The sequence below is a fragment of the Microcaecilia unicolor genome, chromosome 2, assembly GCF_901765095.1.
Source record: "Microcaecilia unicolor chromosome 2, aMicUni1.1, whole genome shotgun sequence".
NCBI lineage: Eukaryota > Metazoa > Chordata > Amphibia > Gymnophiona > Siphonopidae > Microcaecilia > Microcaecilia unicolor.
The window spans coordinates 546,749,119-546,775,102 of NC_044032.1; the positions used below are offsets into that span (position 1 = coordinate 546,749,119).

The 25,984-nt window shown below is 43.5% G+C and overlaps 1 protein-coding gene across 3 annotated transcripts in view; it reads left to right on the forward strand.

Moving 5' to 3' along the window:
• The window catches only part of GNPDA2 (glucosamine-6-phosphate deaminase 2), a 73,577-nt gene that overhangs the window by 26,825 nt on the left and 20,768 nt on the right, over positions 1-25,984 (forward strand). For 2 of the 3 annotated variants that reach the window (XM_030192631.1, XM_030192630.1), the window contains exons 3-4: positions 7,524-7,625; positions 20,887-21,069. In XM_030192631.1, the coding sequence (XP_030048491.1) occupies positions 7,524-7,625; positions 20,887-21,069 (285 nt within the window). Of the gene's footprint in view, positions 1-7,501; positions 7,626-20,886; positions 21,070-25,984 lie in introns of all 3 variants that reach the window. The other variant, XM_030192632.1, reaches the window with a different exon arrangement.

Here is a 25,984-nt window from a genome sequence, read left to right on the forward strand (position 1 = left end):
TACTGCTAATCTCAGTACCAGGGAGACTCTTTGCCAGTGGGGCACAACCTCTGATCTGCAGTTAACTGTGAGTAAACGTGCTTATTCAAATAAAGGACGTTTTCAGCGAGATTAGTCTTCAGGTGTGAACTGCTGTGCCAAGGTTGTACAGCAGCAACAAGTCCTATCCCTGGAGCACTTTTAGTGGATACTGCAGTGCACTTCAGGCAGGTGGACCCAGGCCCATCCCCCCTGTAACACTTGTGCTGGTAAATGGGAGGCCTCCAAAACCCACTGTACTCGCATGTAGGTGCCCCCTTCACCCCTAAGAGCTATGGTAGTGTTGTACATTTGTGGGTAGTGGGTTTTGGGAGAGGGGGGTTGGGGGTTGGGGGCTCAGCACCCGTGGTAAGGGACCTATGTATGTGGGAGCGTTGTCTTAAGTCCATCGCACTGACCTCTAGGGTGTCCAGTTGGTGTCCTGGCATGTAAGGGGGGGCAAGTGTACTACGAATCTTGGTCCCTCCCATGACCAAATGGCTTGGATTGGGACGTTTTTGAGCTGGGCGTTTTTAGTTTCCATTATCGCAAAAAAAACCAAACAAACGCCCAGCTTGGAAACTACTAAATCCATGGCATTTTGGTCCGTACAAACCGTATTTTCGAAATGGAAGATGGACGCCCATTTTTTTTCGAAAATACGGTCTGTCCCACTCCTTCACGTACTCGTTCTCGGACATAGATGCCCATGGAGATGAGCGTTCGATTATGCCCCTCTATGTTACTCATATTCTTGTGTTATTATATTTCTATTCTGCCATGGCAATAGCCTGCAAATAGGTGGGAAAATGTGGGATACAAATGCAATAAATAAATAATGTGGCTTACAATAAATAAAACAGTCAAGGTTTACAATACCATAAACAAAATATCAAGTAAGAGCACAGTAGCACAAATAAGATACAAATAAGAATTAAATAATAAACCATTGATAAGTACAGAAGTATTGCCATACTGGGACAGACTGAAGGTCCATCAAGCCCAGCATCCTGTTTCCAACAGTGACCAATCCAGGTCACAAGTACCTGGCAAGATCCCAAAACTTTTATGCTGCTTATCCTAGAAATTAGCAGTGGATTTTCCCCAAGTCCATTTTAATAACAGCTTATGGACTTTTCTTTTAGGAAGCTATCCAAACCTTTTTTAAACCCCTAAGCTAGATGCTTTTACTACATTCTCTGATACCAAATTCCGGAGTTATACATTGAGTGAAGAAATATTTTCTCCGATTTGTTTTAAGTTTACTACTTTTATAGCTTCATTTTGTGCTCCATAGTCCTAGTATTTTTGGAAAGAGTAAACAAGCGATTCACCTCTACCCGTTCCACTCCACTTCATTATTTTATAAACCTCTATCATATCTCCCCATAGCCATCTTTTCTCCAAGCTGAAGAGCACTAGCTGCTTTAGTCCCATTTCGCTCTTCAGGAAACCACACTGAAGTGGGGCAATGGGAAGTCTACCCTCTAGCGAGCTGCAAATCTAAATGGTCATCGTTGTGGTTTCATGAAGAAGCAGAGCGAAACGGGACCGTTGGGACTGCACACATGTGAAATCTATAAGCTGGGGTGTAACCACTCTTCACATGAACTGGGCAGCGCTTCTACGATAAGTTTTTCATTTTCTAATTTAAGCGCGTTGAACAGCACTGCACATTGAACCAGTGTGGGGCAGTGCACATACCGTGCCTTAATTACATATTACTTGTATATACATATATTTAAAAAAAGTTATAGTGCAAAAGGGGAAAAACACTAAAAAATACGTTTTTTGGGGGTTTTGATCGATGATTACTTTTTGCACTGTGTGCATAAGAAATCCTTAGAGATTGCCACAGGTGTATGAGATCTTTTCCCCCCTGGACTAGTCATTCTTCATTTGTGTGGGTTTTTGATGATTACACAATTTTCTAGCCTTTCATGTGCATTAAAACTCCTTCAGATGAAGTACAACCACCTCTTGCGCCTTTAATAGCATAGATATGTTCTTGTTGGAATACAGATATGTTACAAGCTAGTTTCTTGAGTTTGTACATAAGTATTGCCATACTGGGAAAGACCAAAGGTCCATCGAGCCCAGCATCCTGTTTCCAACAGTGGCCAATCCAGGTCACAAATACCCGGCAAGATCCCAAAAATGTACAAAACATTTTATACTGCTTATCCCAGAAATAGTGGGTTTTCCCCAAGTCCATTTATTAACGGTCTATGGACTTTTCCTTTAGGAAGCTGTCCAAACCTTTTTAAAACTCTGCTAAGCTAACCGCCTTTACACATTCTCTGGCAACGAATTCCAGAGTTCAATTAGCTTTAGATTGTAAGCTCCTTCGAGCAAGGACTGTCCTTCTTCTTTGTTAAATTGTACAGCGCTGCGTAACCCTAGTAGCGCTCTAGAAATGTTTAGTAGTAGTAGTACGTTGAGTGAAGAAACATTTTCTCCGATTTGTTTTAAATTTACTACATTGTAGCTTCATTGTATGCCCCCTAGTCCTAGTATTTTTGGAAAGCGTGAACAGACGCTTCACATCTACCCGTTCAACTCCACTCATTATTTTATAGACCTCTATCATATCTCCCCTCAGCCGCCTTTTCTCCAAGCTGAAGAGCCCTAGCCGCTTTAGCCTTTCCTCATAGGGAAGTCGTCCCATCCTCTTTATCATTTTCATCACCCTTCTCTGCACCTTTTCTAATTCCACGATATCTTTATTGAGATGCGGCAACCAGAATTGAACATAATATTCGAGGTGCGGTCGCACCATGGAGCGATACAAAGGTATTATATCATCATTTTTGTTTTTCATTCCTTTCCTAATAATACCTAACGTTCTATTTGCTTTCTTAGCCGCAGCAGCACACTGAGCAGACGGTTTTAATGTATCATCATCGACGACACCTAGATCCCTTTTTTGGTCAGTGACTCCTAACATGGAACCTTGCATGACATAGCTATAATTCAGGTTCCTCTTTCCCACATGCATCACTTTGCACTTGCTCACATTAAACATCATCTGTCATTTAGACGCCCAGTCTCGTAAGGTCCACTTGTAATTTTTCACAATCCTCCCGCGATTTAACGACTTTGAATAACTTTGTGTCATCAGCAAATTTAATTACCTCACTAGTTACGCCCATCTCTAGGTCATTTATAAATATGTTAAAAAGCAGTGGTCCCAGCACAGAGCCCTGGGGAACCCTACTAACTACCCTTCTCCATTGAGAATACTGACCATTTAACCTACTCTTTCCTATCTTTTAACCAGTTTTTAATCCATAATAGAATACTACCTCCTATCCCATGACTCTCCAATTTCCTCTGGAGTCTTTCATGAGGTACTTTGTCAAACGCCTTCTGAAAATCCAGATACACAATATCAGCTGGCTCCCCTTTATCCACATGTTTGTTCACCCCTTCAAAGAAATGTAGTAGATTGGTGAGGCAAGATTTCCCTTCACTAAATCCATGTTGACTGTCTCATTAATCCATGCTTTTGAATATGCTCTTTAATTTTGTTCTTAATAGGTTTCTATGTACTAAAGTTTAGCATGCCACCTCATTAAGGTTACATGCTGCTGTCATCCTTTTTAAAAGCCTGAGGTCCTTTTACTAAGCCGTGCTAAAAAGTGGCGTTGTTTTTGTTAGTGTGTGGGTTTGCCACATGCTTCGGCCACTTTTAGTGCAGCAGGAAAATGGCTGCATTTGTATCTCCCAAACATGGCCATTAGCATGGGAGCCCTTTCCAACACTTATTTTGTAGATTCTAAGGGCTCCCACGCTAATCCCTCGCTAATCAGGCAGCACGTGGCAGTGTGCCCATGCTACCTGATTAGCAAGGGCACGCCTACTCTCTGCTCATTAATATGCCTCCAAGCTAAAATAAAATAAAAACTATTTTTTAGCACTGAATGGCACACTATCATGGGATGCTTCAGCGGGTCCTGTGCCAGTGCTTTTTGGCATACAATATGCACGAGCTAGTGCCTACTGCACCTTAAGTGATTGTGACTTGAGTGTAGAAAAAATGAAAAAGTGGAGTGCTAACTAAATGGGATCTAAAAACAACAAAAAGAGTCCAAAATCTCCTGCAAAAAAACAAGAAAGCAACAAAACAAGTGGAAGATATCCAGAAGGACCAGACTGAAGCCACAAATGTTGGAAACCAGAATAATTTATTACGACCCAACACGGTCCGTGTTTCGGCCGAAGAGGCCTTCTTCAGGGGTCTAAAACAAAAATATAACATATATAATAAAAAGAACATGAAAACACGTATCATATATAACAGTGGTATTTAAAATAAAAATTTTGTATTAAAAGTATAATGAACCAACGATATATAAAAACTTTAAAAATTATAACATTTAAAATAAATTAAATATACATCATGGAGGCAGATGGAAACAGTAGTCTTATAATGGCCATGCATACTATACATACAAAAGGTTAAATATATGAGATTTAAGAGTGCAATAAATTACTAAAAATCTATGTAAAAATACAAACAGAAAGATACAAGCAAGTGTAAAAATAAGTGTAAAAATAATAGTTATAGAGACACCAACACTTGCATAAGTGTTATTCAATATTTGTCATACCTTCAGACTGGCTTATACTGGTATTCCTCCAAAAGGATCTCACAGAAAGTGAGACGATCTGGACAAAAATAAATGCAAAAATTTGAGTCAAAAATTGTATTGATAAATATAGGAAAGTACTAAACAGATGGCAGACTAAGAGGCATATTTTCAAAGCACTTAGCCTTCCAAAGTTCCATAGGTTTCTATGGAACTTTGGAAGGCTAAGTGCTTTGAAAATATGCCTCTATATAGTGTAAAAATGTGTATGGCAAAAAATATATATCATATAAAAATATATAAATATCTATCGCAGGTACTTTAAAATATAGCTTTTAAAAATACATTCAAAAGAATGTGTATATATATGGCCGTCTGAAATCTGTTTAAATTAAAATGAAACCTACAGATATTAACGTTTACCGTCGAACTGGATGAAAATATAAAATAAAAATAAAATGATGAAATATCCGCAACAAAATTGACTAATATATAAGTACTCTCAGATAGAATTATGTGAAAAATTAGTCATACCGCTAGTACTATTCAAATACCAGTCGACTTGCCAGTGACAAAAAGCGCTGTTATTTTAGTCAATGAGTGACGTACACGATGTGTGCGAGCTAATATTGGTTGAGAGCTTTGATGTTCAAAAGAAAATAGGATAACGTCTCAAACCAACTCAATCAATTGGTGACGTATGTCAAATTGAAATTCAGTCCCGAATATAATTAAAATAAACCATATATTAAGGACGGTTGAAAAACTAGTTGTAACACAAGAACTAGTAAATTTGGTGTGCTTGTTAAAAATATATATATATATAACCGAACTGTTTTATTAAAAACCTTGTGGGACTGAACTAGTCAATGTAATATTGAAAGATACTTGTCACATATAGTTTGATGTGCGATGAACAAATTCTGTCCACGCACATATGCATCAATGTACGCAGAACTGTATTAACGAAATATAAAAATGGGACAAATTGAGAACTTACTGCTAATGCTATCCGAATAGACTTGCTAGTGCTGTCTGAATAGACTTGCTGGTATGCTAAAAGCCGGCAGTAACGAAACAGCTGTTATTTATGGGAAGTGCACTGACGTCACTTAGTGGTGTGAGTCCTGTATGGCAGCCTATAGTGACTTAGAATCCCAATATTCAAAAGAAAATAAGATGACGTTTCAAACTGTCTCAGTCAATTAGTGACGTGTGCAAGATAAAACGTGCAGACGAACCATATATCTAAAAGCCAATAATGGAGGTAGTAATGACATGGGATCCTATTTGTCAGTAGTATAGAGAGTAATCTGTTCGATATCCCAAATCAGAACAACTGTAAACCATTGCAAAAAATAATTCCTCTGTATTTCATTATTAAATGAATGAAAATAAAAATAAAAATGTAAGAAACTTTGACGATAAAAATAATATTAAAGTGACTTGTGGAACTGAAGGGTGATAAAAAGAGAAAGCAATAGTAAAAATATTATATGGAATGAAAAAATGGAAAGTGATAAGAAAATTAATAAATAATGAAAATGTATATATATAATTGAAAAAATTTTGAAAAGAAGAGAAAAAAGAAGCCAGATCCAAGAAAATCCATGTATATCCAATCGATAGTAAACAGAAACTCTTATATAGATGTACTTTACAAAAAATGTATAAGTTCTAATTCCTTATTTAAATCATTCAGAATTACAGAATTTAATTCATAAATATCACGTTGTTCTGCTTTTAACAACGTACTATCTAGGTTTCCACCCCTCCAACCACTTTTGAAGGTCTTGAAAATAAAAAAAATTTATATCCTCACACCTGTGTTCAGCCTGTGTCCAATGATCCACCAAAGGTGCTGTCTTAATTTGTCTCTTGATGCAGCTGCGATGCTCTATAATTCTGACCTTAATCATCCTACTGGTCTTACCAACGTATATCAGGCCACATGGGCACAAGATAATATATACCACATTTTGTGTTTGACAATTACTGTTAAAATTTAATTTATAGTGTGTTTTTGGTGGTAGGATGGACAAATTCTTGAAGAGTTAATGAATGAACACAAACTGAACATTTATTACACGGTTGATGGCCAACTGTAGCTTCAATCATTCTATCAAATGTAGGAAGGGCCGATGGAACTAGAAAATCTTTCAAATTTGGATTTCTTGAAAGAGCAAATGTTGGTGTGATGTCTCTAAAGCAGGGAAGTGTCTGTATGATGTGCCAATGTTTCTTGATATCTTTAAAATGATGACTCAATGATGAAAAACGGAAATTGCATACAATATCAGGAATAACCTTGATTTTATTACCAGTCTGTAAAAGGTCTTCTCGTGTTCTATCGCATGCCCTATTGAAACCCTTCTTAACGCATGCTTTGGGGTATCCTCTCTGAATGAACCTTTCTGTGAGATTTTTAGATTGTTCCAAAAAATCTTCTGTGTTAGCACATACATGTTTAAGTCTCAAAAATTGACAGGTAAATTATCTTTTAAAGCACGATTGTGATAGCTAGTATAATGTAAATAGCAATTTCGATCTGTAGGCTTCTTGTACAGTGATGTGGTCAACCAGTATTTTTATTTTATAACCAGCACATCTAGAAATGAAATATTCTCCGTGCTGAATTGCATTTTGAACTTCAAATTGGTATCTAGACTGTTAAGCCTACCATGGAACTCATTGAGTGATTCTATATTGCCCTTCCACAAAATGAAAAAATCAGCTATGTATCTTTTATATAACTTTATCTCTTCTTTGTATGGATGGTCATCAAGGATCAGCATGAGGCTTTGCTCTTAACATGATAATGTTTTTGATTTGTGATTGAATCTATTTTGCATAAAGCTCTGATATATATTTTTTTTCCTCCTGATGCACAGTTGTGATTATACTTGTGTGCAGGGAGAACGCCATTGGGATGTTACAAAAAACTGATAGAATATCATAAGAATGGTGACTTGTCTTTCAAATATGTGAAGACATTCAACATGGATGAATATGTAGGTAAGTGATTTCAGTTTCTGTGTTTTGTAAAAATGTATTTAATTTTTTACATATGAAAGTCTTCAGACATTTAGGCCCCTGTTACACTGTGCTAGATGTTTAATGTGGGTTTTTATGAATGTTTAACTATTAATTGTTTTTGGAGTGTGGTGTATATGTGTCATCTTAAATTATGCAAAATGCTATAATAAAAGGACTCAAATTGTACTTAGTCTCTAAGGGGCCTATTTATTAAGGTGCAGTATTTTTCCTTAGCGCAAGAGCACATAGCGTGCATGTGTACGCGCGTACAGGCCGCCATCAATGTGTGGTGAAAATAGCGCTTGTATGCGCTACCACAGTTGAAGCGCATTACATGCACGTTACTGACGTTTGCGTGTTCAGTAGTGCCTGTGCATCAGTAACGCGTGTGTGGCCTCAACGCACGTATATGTTCCAATGCATGCATGAAAGTAGTCCTGTAGAGCAACTGCTGTACTATTGGGAATCCTGTGTGATGAAAGCTAATGCTCTGTCATGGAGATGATCAAAGGTAAATGCATGCATTAGAGACTAGTGACACACTAGCACCTGCATTTACCTGTGCAGAATGATCAGAGGGCTCTAGTGTGACAGTGAATACTACAGAGCTCGGGGCCCCTTTTACCAAGCTGCTGCAAAAGGGGGCCTGCGCTGGTTTTGGTGCATGTTTTTCACGTGCGCCGAGTCCCCTTTTATCACAGACAAAGTACAAAAGATCAACCTTGAGTTCATGACCAAGCCACCACCTCCTCTTCACCCTTTAACCCTCTCCCTCATCCAACCTACCCAGGTCTCTTTCTCCTCCTTCCCTGAGATCACCGAGGATGAAACTTCCCGCCTTCTTTCCTCCTCGAAATGCACAACCTGTTCCTCTGATCCCATCCCCACCAACCTACTCAACACCATCTCCCATACTGTCACCCCCGCCATCTGTCGCATCCTCAACCTCTCTCTCTCCACTGCAACTGGCCCTGACACCTTCAAGCACGCCGTTGTCACACTTCTCCTCAAAAAAACCTTCACTTGACCCTACCTATCCCTCCAACTACCGCCCCATTTCTCTTTTACCCTTCCTTTCCAAAATACTTGAGCGCGCCGTTCATAGCCGCTGCCTTGATTTTCTCTCCTCTCACACCATCCTCGATCCACTTCAATCCGGTTTTCGCCCTCTGCACTCGACTGAAACGGCACTCTCTAAAGTTTGCAATGACCTGCTCCTGGCCAAATCCAGAGGTCACTACTCCATCCTCCTCGATCTTTCCGCCGCGTTTGACACTGTCAATCATGATTTACTTCTTGCCACGCTGTCCTCTTTTGGGTTCCAAGGCCCTGTCTTCTCCTAGTTCTCCTCTTATCTCTCCCACCGCACCTTCAGGGTACACTCCCATGGATCTTCCTCCACTCCCATCCCACTATCTGTTGGAGTTCCCCAGGGATCTGTCCTTGGACCCCTTCTCTTCTCAATCTACACCTCTTCCCTGGGCTCGCTGATCTCGTCTCATGGTTTTCAGTATCATCTTTATGCTGATGACACCCAGCTATACCTCTCCACACCTGACATCACTGCGGAGACTCAGGCCAAGGTATCGGCCTGTTTATCTGACATTGCGGCATGGATGTCCAACCGCCACCTGAAGCTGAACATGTCCAAGACCGAGCTCCTTGTCTTTCCTCCTAAACCCACTTCTCCTCTTCCTCCACTCTCTATCTCTGTTGATAACACCCTCATCCTCCCCGTCCCATCTGCCCGCAACCTCGGAGTCACCTTCGACTTCTCCCTCTCCTTCTCTGTGCATATCCAACAGACTGCCAAGACCTGTCGCTTCTTCCTCCTCAATATCAGCAAAATTCGCCCTTTCCTCTCTGAGCATACCACCAGAACTCTCGTCCATGCTCTCATTACCTCTCGCCTCGATTACTGCAACTTACTCCTCACCGGCCTCCCACTCGGCCATCTATCCCCCCTTCAATCCGTTCAGAACGCTGCTGCACGTCTTATATTCCGCCAAAACCGATATACTCATATCACCCCTCTCCTTAAATCACTTCATTGGCTTCCGATCAGATATCGCATACAATTCAAGCTCCTCCTCCTTACCTACAAATGCACTCAGTCTGCGGCTCCTCACTACCTCTCCACCCTCATCTCCCCCTATGTTCCCGCCCGCAACCTCCGCTCACAGGACAAAGCCCTTCTCTCAGTACCCTTCTCCACTACTGCCAACTCCAGGCTCCGCTCATTCTGCCTTGCCTCACCCTATGCCTGGAATAATCTTCCTTTACCCATACGCCATGCCCCCTCCCTACCCATCTTCAAATCTCTGCTTAAAACTCACCTCTTCAATGCTGCCTTCGGCGCCTAACCGCTTGAGAAATATAAAATACCCCAATCTATCCACCCTATCAGATTAACTGTTCACTCGTCCTCTAGATTGTTCACTTGTCTTTAGTTTGTTCTCTTGTCTTTTAGATTGTAAGCTCTTTGAGCAGGGACTGTCCTATGTTTGAATTGTACAGCGCTGCGTAACCCTAGTAGCGCTTTAGAAATGGTGGTGGTTGTTGTTTCTTTTCTGCAGGAAATGGCCATGCATCAAGTAATAAAAAAAATATACTATAACATGTAAAACAACTTCTAGAACATTAAAAGCAAAGATAACTCATTACATGTGGACATGCATTTGTACCATGTGACATAGCTCATAAAATTGTATATGTGTGTGCTCCACATGTAATGAGTTATCTTTACTTTTTAATGTTCTAGAAGTTCTGTTTTACATGTTTATAATATATACTTTTTCCATAGTGTCCCCAGATCAATCCAGAGACTTGTGGGTTATGCCCCTCCTCTAGCAGGTTAGATAGAGAGAACTCAGAAGTTTGCTACAATAGAGCATGTGCAGCCAGCCTCACTTCAGTATTCTCTCTATCTAGCAGGTAGAAGGGAGCATAAAGTGCAGCTCTGTGGCCTGAGGCTCCTATCCCGTTCCCTCGGGTGTGTTGAGCTTTCTCTGGGGTTGAGGTGCTGGAGCACATTCTGGGATACACCTGGTGGTGCCAGGTCCCTACCCTTCTCCCCCTGTCAGCCTACTTAAATTCTGTTGAGGATTTTGGCTGTATTCCTCTCCTGTCTCATTAAAAAAAAAAAAAAAAAAAAAACAGTCGGAACGATTCTCCAGTCCAGCCTCATTTTGGCTTGCTTGGCGCTTGGAACAATTCTCCGTTCAGCTTAATTGGAACGTGAGCAGGGCTGGGACTGCGGAGAAGGTAAGGCTTTTGGGGCTATGTCCGTTCTGTTGGAGTCCGTTAAGTGCAGCTCGCGCTGCGGGGCACGGTGGCACGTCACTTCCCTGTGAGTTTTGTTCCGCGACAGTAGTGAGTCATAGTGCGGATCAGGGGATTGCGTGTTGGGCACCACGGCGCCAAAAGGGATCGTTTCTCGCTTGGCGGGAAAGTCTGTGATTGGACCGGTTGATCCGCCGGCGCCATTTTCTCACTAGCGCCGCGGTCTCAGGATGCAGCGGCGGGATCTGCTGGGGCTCCCTCCGACAGAGAAGCCTCGATTTCTCTCCCAGAAAAGGCTATTATGGGGGCATTTCCCCCAGAGTTTTTACTCTTTTGCTCAAAGCGTTTTTATTGCGCTCTGAGGGAGAGGGGCAGGAGGCGGCCATTTTCGAGGGTCTGCTGCCTCGGGCTCTGAGTTCGTACAGAAGCCGCCTAAGACGGCCCAGTTGGGTTTAAGGGGCCGGTAGAGTGGAGGAGTAGCATAATGGTTAGTGCAGCAGGCTTTGAACCTGGCTGTCTGGGTTCATTTCCCTCTGCTGCTCCTTCTGTCCGTGAGCAAGTCACTTAGCCCTCCATAATAACCCTGGGACGACATATGGATTCGGAGGGTGTCCCAGGGTCAGGGGAATCCTTTTCAGGGCACCTTGAACAGAGGGAGTTGCCCGCGGGTGAGGGAGTTGACCTCACCGCGACCAGGCTCTTTAAAGGGAAGAACTGATTCCGTTCTTTATACAGGCATTGTAAGTTCTAATTTTATATCCTCTGCGGTTAGCTCTTCCATTTAGTCGGGCACTAGGAGCCGGCGGAAGCCTGTTAGGTTCATGAGGCTATTCTGTTCTTGGGTGTATGTGCGCGCTTGATTATTAGCATTTGTATGCGCTACCAAACACTTGCCGCGCTGAACACCTGACATTTATTTATTTTATTTATTTATTGCATTTGTATCCCACATTTTCCCACCTATTTGCAGGCTCAATGTGTCATAAAGAGACAGTCCCTGCTCAAGAGCTTACAATCTAGTATAGCTCCATCTTTATTGCCACTCCACATGGCACTGCTGAGGCCCCAGTGCTCCCCTGGAGTGGCTCAGGAGCTACTTCAGTGTAGAGATAGCTTAATAGTGGTTGCAATCAGCTGAGAGTAAGCACTGAGCACGACCCATTGTAGCTTGCTTTTTGTAGCATGCAATGGTACTACAGACATATGCTGCTACATCTGTCTCTGGTGTACCTGGTAGTACGACTGATACCCGTCAGCGCGGAGTTTTTCTTCCGGAACAGCAACGGGCGAAGCTGTGCCAGATTTCTTCCCTCATTCGTCTGAAGGCTCCAACAGCATTGGACTATGTTCAGGGGTCGTTCCTTGGGCCCGGAGCCGCATGCGACCTTTGCAATGGTATTTACTCAGCCGTTGGTCTTTCCTTTCCAAGGTTCTTTGATTTGTTTTCCATGGACACCGCGAGCTTCTTTTGCTCTGCAGTGTTGGCTCAGGTCAGATACTGACTCGAGGCATGCCTCTCGCCGCGTCGGAGTGGCGTGTGGTTCTCGGCCACTCAGCTCAGGGGAGTTGGTTGCAGTTCAATTTCATGGAACTTCGGGCGTTTTAGTTGACGCTCCTAGCTTTCGAGATGTTGTTGAGAGTTCAACCAGCCCAAGTTCTCTGCGACAATGCGACGGCGGTAGCGTACGTCATTCGGCAGGGTGGAACTCGAAGTGCTCTGCTGGCAGAAGAGGCGTCCGTGCTGTCTCTTGGGGCAGAGAAGCGTCGAGTTCGGTTGCCGGCGGCTCACATAGCGGGAGTGCTAAGTGTACAGGCCAACTTTTTCAGTTGCAGTCGCTTGGATGCCGGGTAGTGGGAGCTCTCTCCGCCGGCTGTCAGCCAGATTTCGGATCACTGGCGGACTCCGGTGATGGATTTCATGGCTTGATTCTACAATCCCAAGGTGACCCGGTTCTTCAGCAAAGTGCAGCTGTGACCAAGTGGTAACATCACTGGTCTTGTAATGCAGAGGTAGACGGTTCAAATCCCACTGTTACTACTAATAAAGCTGTGAGCAACAACAGTTAAGAGGCAGAGAGTTTGAGTCCAAAGGAATGGACGCTATTCTTCAGCCGTGGCCGTTGGAGCTTCTATATGTCTTTCCTCCGTAGCCGATGGTCAAGTAGTGGGGAAATCTCTCGTCTTCCAGGTCCGGTAATACTTATTGCGCCAGACTGGCCCAGATGTCCTTGGGATGCGGGCTTGATTCGCCTCCTGATCGACGAGCCGTTCCACCTGTCTCACTGGCCGGGTCTTATCCTTCAGGGGCTGGTAGTCATGAAAGATCACGCTCCATTTGGGCTTATGGCCTCGCCTTTGTACGGTCACGTCTGAGGTGTCCAGGATAGCCGGAGGCGGTTTTTGGGACCATGTTACAGGCGCGCAAATGTTCCACTTCTATTGCGTATGATGGAGTGTGGAGGTCGTTTGTGGCTTGGGGTTCCTTGGCAGGCATTTCCCCTCAATCAGACCCTCTTGGGTCCGTTCTGGCGTTTTTGCAGGAAGTGATAGTTAAGGAACTGTCGCTAAGTACTTTAAAGGGTCAATTAGCGGCATTGGCTTCCTGGAGGGGTCGTTCGGGGAGCCACTCCTTAGTGTCTCATCCAGAGTTCGTTCGTTTTCTTAGCGGTGTAGGGCATCTCAGACCTCCTTGGGTTCTGGTGGTGCCGGATTAGAATTTGAACCTGGTCCTTAGGGCGTTTCAGCGGTCTCCTTTCGAGCCCCTGAGTAAAGATCTTGAATGTTTTCAAGTTGAAGACTGTGTTTCTGGTGGCAATGGCTTCAGCCAGGCAGGTGTCTGAGCTTCAGGCCCTTTCGTGCAGAGCCCCTTTCTCCATTTTTTCGGAGGCGGGAGTGACAATTCGAAGGGTGCCGTCCTTGGTTTCTAAGGTAGTCAAGCATTTTCACGTTAACCAGGGAGTGGTGTTGCCATCCATCCTTCAAGCAAGAGGATTTCCCTCACAATTTACGAGCTCTACGGGGTTTAGACGTTAAGGGACCTCTGATGTGTTATATGGAGGCGACTAATTCGTTTCAAAAGCAGATCATCTTTTTGTGCTGTTCGCAGGTCATAAGAAAGCGAACATGACCTCTAAGGCCACGGTCGATCGGTGGCTTAGGGAGGCTATTGCTTCAGCTTACCTGTTGTTGGGGGATTTTTTCCCTATTCGCATTCGGGCACTCTCCAAGAGGGTTCAGGCCTCTTCTTTTGCGGAGTGTCGTCTGGTGTCGTTGGAGGACATTTGTTAAGCGGCGTCTTGGTCGTCTTGGCATTCCTTTGTTATGCATTGCCGTCTTGATGTTGCGTGTCGAGAGGCGCTTGTTGGGACTTCTGTGTTGGCGGCCGGAGTAGGCCGGTCCCACCCTTGATGAGGATTGCTTTGGTACATCTGGGGACGCTATGGAAGGTAAAATTATGTCTTACTGATAATTTTCTTTCCATTAGTCCCTCAGATCAATCCAGAGTCCCTCCCTGGAATTCGCTTTCGTAATCTCTGATCGGATTCAGTATACTTCAGTCGGTTCTGTTCACGTTCCTTTGTCTATGGACGGGTAAGGCTGTTAGGGTGTGTTTATATTTACATTTCTAAGTTATAGCAGCTCGGAGAGTTTCTTCCAAGTTTATGCTGCTTTTGCAGAGACAGGAGAGTGTTCTATGGTTCTTACTGCTTTGGTATCGTTATACTGAAGTGAGGCTGGCTGCACATGCTCTATTGTAGCAAACTTCTGAGTTCTCTCTATCTAACCTGCTAGAGGAGGGGCATAACCCACAAGCCTCTGGATTGATCTGAGGGACTAATGGAAAGAAAATTATCAGGTAAGACATAATTTTACCTTTTAACTAGTAAAAAAGGCCCGTTTCTGACACAAATGAAACGGGCGCTAGCAAGGTTTTCCTCGGAGTGTGTATGTGAGAGAGTGAATGTGCGAGTGTGTGTGACAGAGAGTGAATATGGGTGCAAGTGTGTGTGTGAGAATGAGTGTGCGAGTGCGTATGTGAGCCACAGTGAGTGTGAGCGAGTGTTTCACACAGAGTGTGTGAGACAGTGTGTGAAAGTATGTGTGATACATAGACTCTCTGTGAGACCGAGAGAGTGAATGTGATAAGTGTGACACACAGAGTGTGTGAGAGACAGTGTGTGAGAGAGAGAAGGACACTGACTGTGAGAGAGAGAGAGTGTGTGTGACAGATATACCTCCCCCCCCCCTCCCTCCCTGGTCTCAGGACCTCCTCCATCCTTCTTTAATGTCCTTCTTTTTCTTTCATCTACCTATGGCTTTTCACCTTTTTCTCACCCTTGTTCTCACCATGCCCCTTCCTCTTATTCTCCAGTCTTTCTCTACTCCCCCTTTCCATCCAGCAGCTTCCCTCTTTCTCTCCCCATCCTTCCAGTGTCCCCCCTCTTTCTTTCTGCATCCTTCTATCCAGTGTCTTCTCTTTCTCCCTACCCTTCCATACAGCGTCTTCCCTCTTTCTCTCCCCATCCTTCCACCCATCTACCCTCTCTCCTGATCCTTCCATCTAATGTCTCTCTCCCCCTCCTTCTATCCAGTGTCTCTCTATCTCTCTACCCTTTTTTTCTGTTCAGTGTCCCTTCTCTCTCCACATCCTTCCTTTCTCTCTGCATCCATTCATCCATCTCCCCCTTTCTCTCCCCATTCTTCCATCAGTCTACCCCCCCCTCTCCCGATTCTTCCATCCAGTGTCTCTCTCTCTATCCCCTTCTTTCCATCCAGGCCTGACCTGCCAAGTCTCCCATGACATGCGGCGCCAGCTCCCATTTCCGGCCACTGCTGCTTCTCCTGTTGAGCAGCAGCGGCCGCCACAAAAACAAAGAGCGCTAATTAAACAACCAAAAATGTTTTTAAAAATCAAGCGTGGCACCGCAGGCAGGCATTGGCTGTCGGCTCTGCAGCCGCGCCTCTCGCCTCTCGCATCGCTGCGCTCCTCCAGGGTTCTGCTCCAGGGGCAGTGACGTGAGAGGCGAGAGGAGCGGCTGCAGAGCCGACAGCCAATGCCTGATGGCTGCCTGTGGTGCCGCGCTTGCTTTTTAAAAACATTTTTGGTGATAGAGGTGTTTTTGGGGAACTCCCGAGGGGGGGGGGCAGGGATGGTGAACTTGGAGGGGGCAGTGTTGGGCAAGTGTGTCTCTGTGTCAGAGAAAGAGAGAGAGTGTGTATGAGTGTTAGACTGTGTGAGTGTTGTATTGTCTGGGGTGTCAGTGATTGTCATATACAGACATTGAGAGTGAGCATCTTTTAAAGTTTTTTTTTTTTTTTTTTTTTTTTTGTTAAAATAAGCTGTACCTTCTGTTACTGTATAGGGGAGTCTGTCTTTATGGTGGTATTTTTCCACTCGCTGGTATGTGTGGAGAGGGTGGTTGTGTTCTTTGAGGGTTGTTGCGGCAGCGTTGAAGGGCGTGGTTTTCGTTCGTTTCATCGTTTTATTTATTCTGTTTCGCTTTTCGCTCTCATGTCTCGTCAGTCATTTACCGGGGGGGCGGCTAATTCACCAGGCAGGCAGGCTTGAGCCACAGCGGTAAGTCTGGAGGGAGGCTGTTGAGCGCGTCAGTGGTGTCAGGCAGGCTCGAGCCGCTTTTTTTTTGCTGTGAGGCATGTTTTTTTTTACCCCGGGTTCTGATTTGGACGTCATAATGTGTACGGTGATGTCAGCCTGTGCTATGGAGCCTAGCAGACCAACTCCGAAGAAGTCACGAACACAAGTAGCAAGACCAAACAGAACGTTGGAGGTGAGAATTATGATATAGGATATCGTGTATTTTAATTTCTAGATGTTCATTTGTGATTTAGAGTTTTATATAGTTTGTATATATTTGTTTTTGGTTTTTTTTTTTTGACACCTGAAGCAATCGCATAGGCGCCGAAACACAGCTGCTGTGTCGAGTCACTCAATGCTCGTTAATAAAGATTATAACTCCATATGTCTCCCTGGGTTACTGAAAAGGCCAGATCCTCCTACTCCTTCTTTTTGCACTTCTTTGACGTAGGAATTGAGGGTTCCTCTACCTCCTGTGGCTGCTCCTCGCGTGCATCAAGTAAAGCACTTGCCATGCGGCCATTTCAGGGAGCCCTTACCACCACCTCTCCATACCTTAAATAATTACCGTCTTAATAAAGGAAATAGAAAGTGCTGTGAGCTGGAGCTTCAAGAAATATGGCTCCGCTCACTAATCTGACCACCAAAAACATCAGCACATGCATATTTATAACTTATAGTGCTCAGTGTTAAAGCTCCGACTAACATAGCTGAATTCACCAATTAAACTGGCCAAAACTCCAGCGCATGAGTGTTTAAATACCTGGAACTTCTTGGACCTATTACAATTTATTCCATTCTACTTCTTTATTTAAATCTCCAGGATAGATTGTTCCCCAATGATATATAAACCTTTGCTTGAAGCACAATAATAACTCAGAGACGTTACCACCTCGATTTAACATACTTGCTTTAATCCCACAAAGCATACTTCTTCTAAATGTTAGGTTTCTACCCAGTAGTCTACTAGGGGGGGCTTCATGCCAATTATGGTGTAAATTGCAGAGTTCTGCTATTCTCAATTTTATCTTACTTTTAGTTTGACCAAAGTATGTAAAGCCACAAGGGCATTGAATGAGTGGCCTAGTGGTTAGAGCACCAGTCTTGAAATCCAGAGGTGGCTGCTTCAAATCCCATTGCTGCTCCTTGTGGTCTTGGTCAAGTCATTTAACCCTCCGTTGCCTCAGATACAAACTTAGATTATGAGCCCTCCTGCAACAGAGAAATATCCAGTATACCTGGATGTAACTCACCTTGAGCTACTACTGAAGAAGGTGTGAGCAAAATCGAAATAATAAACTACTTTTGCCAATTCACAGCTTGTTTTACTTTTTAATCTAAAGAGGTTTTTTCGTCCGTGGAATTTCTGTTTCTTTAATATTGACAGGAGAATCTGCTTGGGATGGAGAACTCAAAATGCCCCACAAAAAGTCACAGAAGTGTGAAGAGAAAAAAAGTGGGAAGTTATCAAACGTTTACTGATAAAAAAAGACAAACGTTTGATTAGAAGAATTCATCTCTCCAGTCTTTGGTATCCGTGGTCAACTTCCCACTTTTTTTCTCTTTAATATTCATTGCATACTGACAATATTTACAATGACCGCATGAAGAATGTTCCACATCCCCTAGTTCTAAACCAGCAGGGGAATTATTACTAACTAGTTCTTCCAAATGTTTGCGTCTCATATAAGCAAAATGTGGAAAATCCTTAGTTTGATAATAATTGCAAAATACACACAGGAACAGTTCTTTGATCATTCTGCTGTCGCTGTGAATGGCTAAACAACCATTGTCTCTGCTGCCTTCCCACTAGAATTGCTATCTTCAAAACCTTAACATAGCTTTGTAAATGGGCTTTAAGATAATCTTGCAAAAGACTGACATGCTTTCACCTTTCATGTCGCGTTAAAAACACTTGATAAGAAAATGTTCCCTTTCTGATGAATTAGATATTTGGCTAGATGCAAAAACAGTCAGCTAGTCCTTGTTGCTCTCGTGGTGAGTTTTACCAGGTTTTATTTGGCAGAATTATTGGTTTGTTTTTTGGGGGTTTTTTTTGCCTTGGATTTGGGTAATTTTCTTCCCCATCCTCCTCCTCCTTCCTCCTCCTTTCCAGGATCAATCATTAAGATCTCTTCTCCCAACAGAAAAGAACTCAGGCCCCCTTTTACTAAGGCACACTAACATTTTTAGCGAGCGCTAAAATTGTGGGCGTGCTAAACGTTAGAGATGCCTATGCATTCCTATGGGCATCTAACGTTTAGTGCGCGCACTAAAAACGTGAGCACGCCTTAGTAAAAGGGGGCCTAGAAAAAGTGAGCGCAGAAGAAATGCAAAAAAACAATTTTTTTTTAAGCACATAGGACCCTGTTTACTAAGCCGCGCTGTAGGAGCGCAAACGTTTTAGTGCGCACTAAGGCTAGAGACACCCATAAGAATATAATGGGTGTCTCTATCATTAGTGCGTTCTAAAACATTTGCACGCCTACAGTGCGACTTAGTAAACGGGGCCCATAGGAATAATGTTTAAAAATATTGTTTGGATTAGTGAATCATTTGGCTAATCCTCATCAATCTTTACCTTTAAATGATGCTCCCCCTCCCCCCTGTGGCAGATGATATTGCCCAATATTTTAAAGGTAAAATTAATAAAATCAGAGTTCTTGGTCCCTACCAGTCTGATTTGATGGAACTTGAATATATTTCCTTTGAAGTAAAAGATGTAGTAGTAGCAAATAGAATCTGGACTAGTTTTAATCCTCCTTCCTGTTCAGAGGTTGCCTCTTGTTTGAAAAAATATTCTACCTCCCATTGTCAGCCTATACACTGAGCATCAAGGGTACTATGGTTGCTGCATTTGAGATGCTCTGATGAAGCCTAAATGAAATGGTGGGGCACTGTAGAGCATAGCAGAGTGCATTCTCAGATAAGTACCTACTTTAGCATGGAAAAGTAAAATGTTTTTGAAGATAATTAAGTCATGAAAAAATAAAGAAAAAATTATAAATAAGCTGAATGAAGTTGTAAATATTTAAGGAGGTTTTTTTCAGGACTGGTGAAGTTCGCCCAGTCATTAGTCCAAAGTTGTGCAGAGATATGACTGGAGCCACTGAAGTCCTTTTTCCTCCTTTTAAAAATTTTAGCAGCATTTCAGTTACGTGAAAACGTAGCAGAATTGGATCTAATTTTGAAACAATCATTTCAACTTATTGTTCAAGCTGTTTTTTTTGTCAAATATTGATTATTGACTGTAAACAGACAGTATTAAGGAAATTGCAGACATTGCAAAATACAGCAGCCTGTTTGATGTGTCAAAGTTTGACATGATGACTCTTGTGAAACTTCACTGGTTACTGTTTGAGGCTAGGGCGATATTCAAACTTTGCACCTTGGTATTTCTAGTCTTATAAGGCTATGCCCTTGCTTATGTTATCGCTGATAAATTTACCAGTTAGGAATTTTGGTGACTCTTCTAAATGTGTTTTACTTCTCCACTGTCTGAGTGTAAGCAGAGTTAGGTGGTATAAAACAGTATTTTCATAGTTTACCTACCAAGCTGCAAGATGGTAGCATCTACCATCTACTTTGAGATGTTTAACTGATTATAAGCAGTTTCATAAGTCGTTGATCCTGGGCGGCATGTGCAACAGGAGCAGGAGAGGACAGCAGCAATGGGTAAGGGGGCGGGCAGTGCAAGTTGATGCGGCAGCGGTCCGAGTATGTGTGTGGGGGGGGGGGAGTGCAGCAGCGGCGGCCCAAGTGGGGGGGGGGGGGCGCAGTGGTCCAGTCCTGCCCCGGGCCCAGCTGGGTCTCTTGGTGGCCTTGGTTGCTATTGCTTGTAATGAAGCTGCATTCATTCACAGCTGATAGGATGAAAGATCACTGAAATGTGCTCTTATATGATAATCCAGAAGAAGGCAGGACAGACTGCTTGTGCATTTGTAGTCAGTTGTGAACCAAAGCGGAAAAATCTTTCCTCCCTTATTCCAAACAAGATGGTCATCAGAAGTCCTTGCATTTGCACTTTTAAGGATATCACCTTCATCCTTTTTCAAAAGCTTTTCTAACTTTAATTTTTAAGTTTTGTCTTGCAACATTTTGCCTATGGCCATGGTTACGTTGTTTTACATCTCTGAATATGGTTTTATTGGCTAAAAAGTTCCTGAAGGATTCCTGTTGTATCCAGAAGTAATTTGGTCTCCTCTTTGTCCTGTTTTTCTTTTCAGAGTAGAATAGCCTCAGTTTGGACAATGAATGAGGTTAAAAAACAACGTGGCCAGCGTTTTGGGGATGCTACAGTTTTTTTGTTTTTGTTTTCATTTTTGATGACAGTAATTCATTTGAGTTGTAATATTTCCCCAGGACTTCCTAGAGATCATCCTGAGAGCTATCATTCTTACATGTGGAACAATTTCTTCAAATACATTGACATAGACCCGAACAATGCTCACATTCTTGATGGGAATGCTGCAGACCTGCAGGCAGAATGTGATGAATTTGAAAAGAAAATCAAAGAAGCAGGAGGAATTGATCTGTTTGTTGGAGGTATGAAAAAAATTGCCTAGAAGCAATCAGTCATATGCTGACATTTCTCTAATAAGCTAATTGAGAATCTTTTATTGCCCCTGCTCTCAGGAATCTGAAAATCACTGTGAGAAAAATTAATGTTGCTGTTAATAGCAGGCAGTGCAAGAACTGTGTCACACTGAAATGTGTATTGGTCTCATAATTATAGGGATAACATCCAGTGATTGTTTGTAGATGAAGTTAAAGCATGGCAACAAAATTAGTCACAGTGAATGTTACAGTACCAAGTATGGTGAAATATTGCAGAAAGTCCCAGGGGCAGAAGAATTCTTTTCATCCTTCTAGACCAGTCCAGACTGATGGATTATATCATCCTACCCAGCAGATGGAGGCAGTGACCTTTCCAATATAAGGAGTGATGCAACCTGAAACTTATCAGTATTTCTCTGCCTACTGCAGATGGTGCAGCAGGATTTCTTCACAGAAGGTCTGACTCCCCAGGGTGCAGTCCACAGGATGCATCTCTTGAAGTAGAGCTTTTAGCCGGTGTTCACTACTAAGGATCAGTCCTTAGACTTCCACTTGTTGATCTCAAAGGGGTCTGATCCTCTGTAGGTTCGAGCCTTAGTCTTAGACTCAGAGAAGAACTACACACACATGGCTCAGGGCTGTTGCCAGTCAAGTGTGTGTGTCGATGGGACCCCGCGCAGCCCAAGGATGCTGCTTGCGTTGAGGTAGGGGACATGACAGCGCTATTCTATAAATGGCGCTCCAAGTTGGACGTTGTTTATAGGATAGTGTGTTGCGTTGAGATTTCTGACGATTTACACTAGCTGAACCCTGATGTAAATCCCCGTGCTTAAATTAGGAGCGGATCCCCAAATTATATAATAGTGCGTGCATCTTTAGTGACTGCCCTTGACCTACCAGGTCCCTCCCATGGCCATGCCCCCTTTTCACTTACACACTAAAAATATACACATTCAAATCCAAATTGTTGCCAATTAGCGCCAGTAATTCATAGCACCCAATTATTGGCACTAATTAAAATGTGTGTACAAATTTGGCGTGCGCCCAAATTAGGGCATCCATTTTAAGTGTCATTATAGAATTTCCCTGCACATGTGAGCAAGTGCAAAGTGATGCACTTAGGAAAGAAGAAACCAAACTGTAAGTACATGATGCAGGGTTACACATTGGGAGTCACCGCCCAGGAAAAGGATCTAGGTGTCATTGATAAGTTGAAACCCTCTGCTCAGTGTGCAGTGGTGGCTAAGAAAGCAAGTAGAATTCTAGGAATTATTAGAAAAAGAATGGAGAACAAAACTGATATTATAATTCCTTTGTATTGCTCTATGGTGCTACCACACCTCAAATATTGTGTGCAATTATGGTCATCGATTCTCAAAAAAGATATAGCAAAATTAGAAAAGCTACAGAGAAGAGTGATGAAAATAAGGGGATGGGACGATTTCCCTATGAGGAAAGGTTAAAGAAGCTAGGGCTATTCAGCTTGGAGAAAAAAAATCTGAGGGGAGATATGATAGAAGTCTTTAAAATTCTGAGTGGAGTGGAAATGGTAGATATGAATTGCTTGTTTACTCTTTCCAAAAATATTAGGACTTGGGGACTTCCAATGAAGCTACAAAGTAATAAATTTAGAACAAATCTGAGAAAATGTCTTCACTCAACATGTAATTAAATGCTGCAATTTGTTGCCAGAGAATATGATAAAAGCAGTTACCTTAGCAGGGTTTAAAAAAGGTTTGGGTAATATCCTAAAAGAAAAGTCCATTAAGATGGACTTGGTAAAATCCACTACTTTTTTTCTAGGATAAGTAGCATAAAATCTATTTTACTTTTTTTGGTATATTGCCAGATACTTGTGACCTGGATTGGCCACTGTTGGAAACAGGATACTGGATTTAATGGACCTTTCGTTTGTCCCAGTATGGCAAGCTTATGTTCTTATGAGGAATGCTTCTTGCTAGGGGGCATGCCCCTGGACATGGGGGGGTGGGTAGGGAAGCTTCTCTGGAGGATGATAATTCTGCTGTAGTGAAGCTGTTTCATACAGAGATACTGTTATCCCCGATACATCAAGTAATGTCAGCTCTTTGTATTTCCTTAGCAGTGCAGGATGAGGCTGCAGATGGGAACACCATCTTGAAAAGGCAGTGTAGGCTTTTCCTTCCATTGGGCCCTCATACTGATGGTGCTTACTGATTGTAAGGCACACACTCATGGGTAGGCTCTACTCCCTTTCTTGAGAAGATCTAGACAAGTTTCTTCCAAGGTGTATGCCTTGGATGCCAACTGAGAAAACTATAAACCCAGAGGATGGTGGTTTGGCTCTTTAAAGACTCTTTAAATCCACGGGAGATGTATGTGTTAGGCGGGGAGAGTCTGATAGGTACGGGCGGAGAGAGGGATCGTGGGGTGATAGTATCTGAGGATTTGAAGGCGACGAAACAGTGTGACAAGGCGGTGGCAGTAGCTAGAAGGTTGTTAGGCTGTATAAAGAGAGGTGTGACCAGCAGAAGAAAGGGGGTGTTGATGCCCCTGTATAAGTCGTTGGTGAGGCCCCACCTGGAGTATTATGTTCAGTTTTGGAGGCCTTATCTTGTTAAGGATGTAAAAAGAATTGAAGCAGTGCAAAGAAAAGCTACGAGAATGGTATGGGATTTGCGTTACAGGACGTATGAGGAGAGACTTGCTGAACTAAACATGTATACTCTGGAGGAAAGGAGAAACAGGGGTGATATGATACAGACGTTCAAATATTTGAAAGGTATTAATCCGCAAACGAATCTTTTCCGGAGATGGGAAGGTGGTAGAACGAGAGGACATGAAATGAGATTGAAGGGGGGCAGACTCAAGAAAAATGTCAGGAAGTATTTTTTCACGGAGAGAGTAGTGGATGCTTGGAATGCCCTCCCGCGGGAGGTGGTGGAAATGAAAACGGTAACGGAATTCAAACATGCGTGGGATAAGCATAAAGGAATCTTGTGCCGAAGGAATGGATCCTCAGGAGCTTAGTCAAGATCGGGAGGGGGGGCTGGTGGTTGGGAGGCAGGGATAGGGCTGGGCAGACTTATACGGTCTGTGCCAGAGCCGGTGGTGGGAAGCGGGACTGGTGGTTGGGAGGCGGGGATAGTGCTGGACAGACTTGTACGGTCTGTGCCAGAGCCGGGGTTGGGAGGCAGGGCTGGGGAGGTGAGGATAGTGCTGGACAGACTTATACGGTCTGTGCCTTTGCCAGAGCCGGTGGTTGGGAGGTGGGGCTGGTGGTTGGGAGGCGGGGATAGTGCGGGGCAGACTTATATGGTCTGTGCCCTGAAGAGCACAGGTACAAATCAAAGTAGGGTATACACAAAAAGCAGCAAATATGAGTTATCTTGTTGGGCAGACTGGATGGACCGTGCAGGTCTTTTTCTGCCGTCATCTACTATGTTACTAATTTACTCTGACAGGAAAGTGTACTTACTGTTCAAGTAGGCTTTTGGAGCCTTGGAGTGCAGGCTTCAGTCTGCTGTAGTTATATCATGAGAGCACTCTTCAGGTTCAGGAGGTAGCTCAGAGTAGAGCAGCCTTCCTATCTGATGTGTGTTGTAATCTTGTCTGCATCTGTTCATGGTCATTGGCTTCTCTAGTAGTTGCCGCAGGTGGCTGTAGCTCTGGTACTGGTTAACAGATTCAGCTTCCAAGTCTTGGTTGAGTCCTTTGTTGAGGTTGGTTGTTTGGGCAGGACCTGGAGAAGCTTGTGAAGGACTTAGGGAGAATTAGGTTGGGCTATGGTTTGTGGTTCGGAGCCTAGATCTTGGAAGAAGATTTGGTCATGATACAACCAGAATAAGAGGGCTTTGACTAGTTAACCAGTGCCTTGGGGTTAGAAAGGTTTACCCTTGCATGGAGCAAGGAGATCTAGGGATGTTGGTCTTCCTCCTCCTCCTCCCCATCCACCGTAACAAAGAGCCCCCAGTGATGATCTGTGGGCCCCTTTCAGGGAGGTGCAGATTAAGGTCATCCCTATCTTTTTCCCAGGAATAGGTCCTCATCACCTTGTACCAATGGGTGATTCAGCAGGAGTATACCTTAAGACATGGGCGTAGACTGGGGGAAGGGCGAGGGGGGCATTCCCCCCCCCCCCAAATTATCTTCTTACCGGAAGTCGCGGGGCGCCAGTAGTAAAAGCACCAAACAGGCAGCTCGACTCCATCCTTCGCTTCCCTGCCCTCTCAGCGTCCCGCCCGCCTTCCTCTGTTGTCATTTCCTTTCGGGCAGGCGGAACGCTGAGGGCAGGGAAGTGAAGGACGGAGTCGAGGTGCTTCCTGTTTGGTGCTTTTACTACCGCCAGTTCGGAGTTCGCCACTCTTATTCTCGCCGGTACTAGTGGAAGTGAGCCAGCCAGTCCACACTGTAAGCAAGGAAGAAAGAAAGAAGGCGAAGCCATTTGGTAAATGAAATCTGTCTCTGTTTTCACTCCCCCGCGCAGCCGTCGCTGTTCATTGAAAACAGATCTGCCCAGTTCAAACTCCGAGCGAGGGCAACCCTTTCTTCAGGTAAAAGACTTTTACGATCGTTTCCATTGTCGAAGGCCAGATCTACGCCCTAAATCCCCACTACCGGCGTTTTCGCGCATTAGAAGAAACAACGGTCAGTATCTCTTAGTACTTAAGGAAGCCGTCCCGGTTTAAACCATTTCCCTCTTGCTCACCTACTGATATCCTTATTCAATTAGGATTTAGGAGGTCCAAATCAGACTGATAACCCTACAACTTGCTCTGGGTTTCTGCCTTTAATTTGGTCTGAGCTGTATATAAGCCATAATAAGATAATTCTATTATTTAGACGCCTAGTTTGTGGAGAAAGAGCTGGCTTGATAATATCTCGTACATATTCATTATGGTTATATATGCAAATGAATATGCTA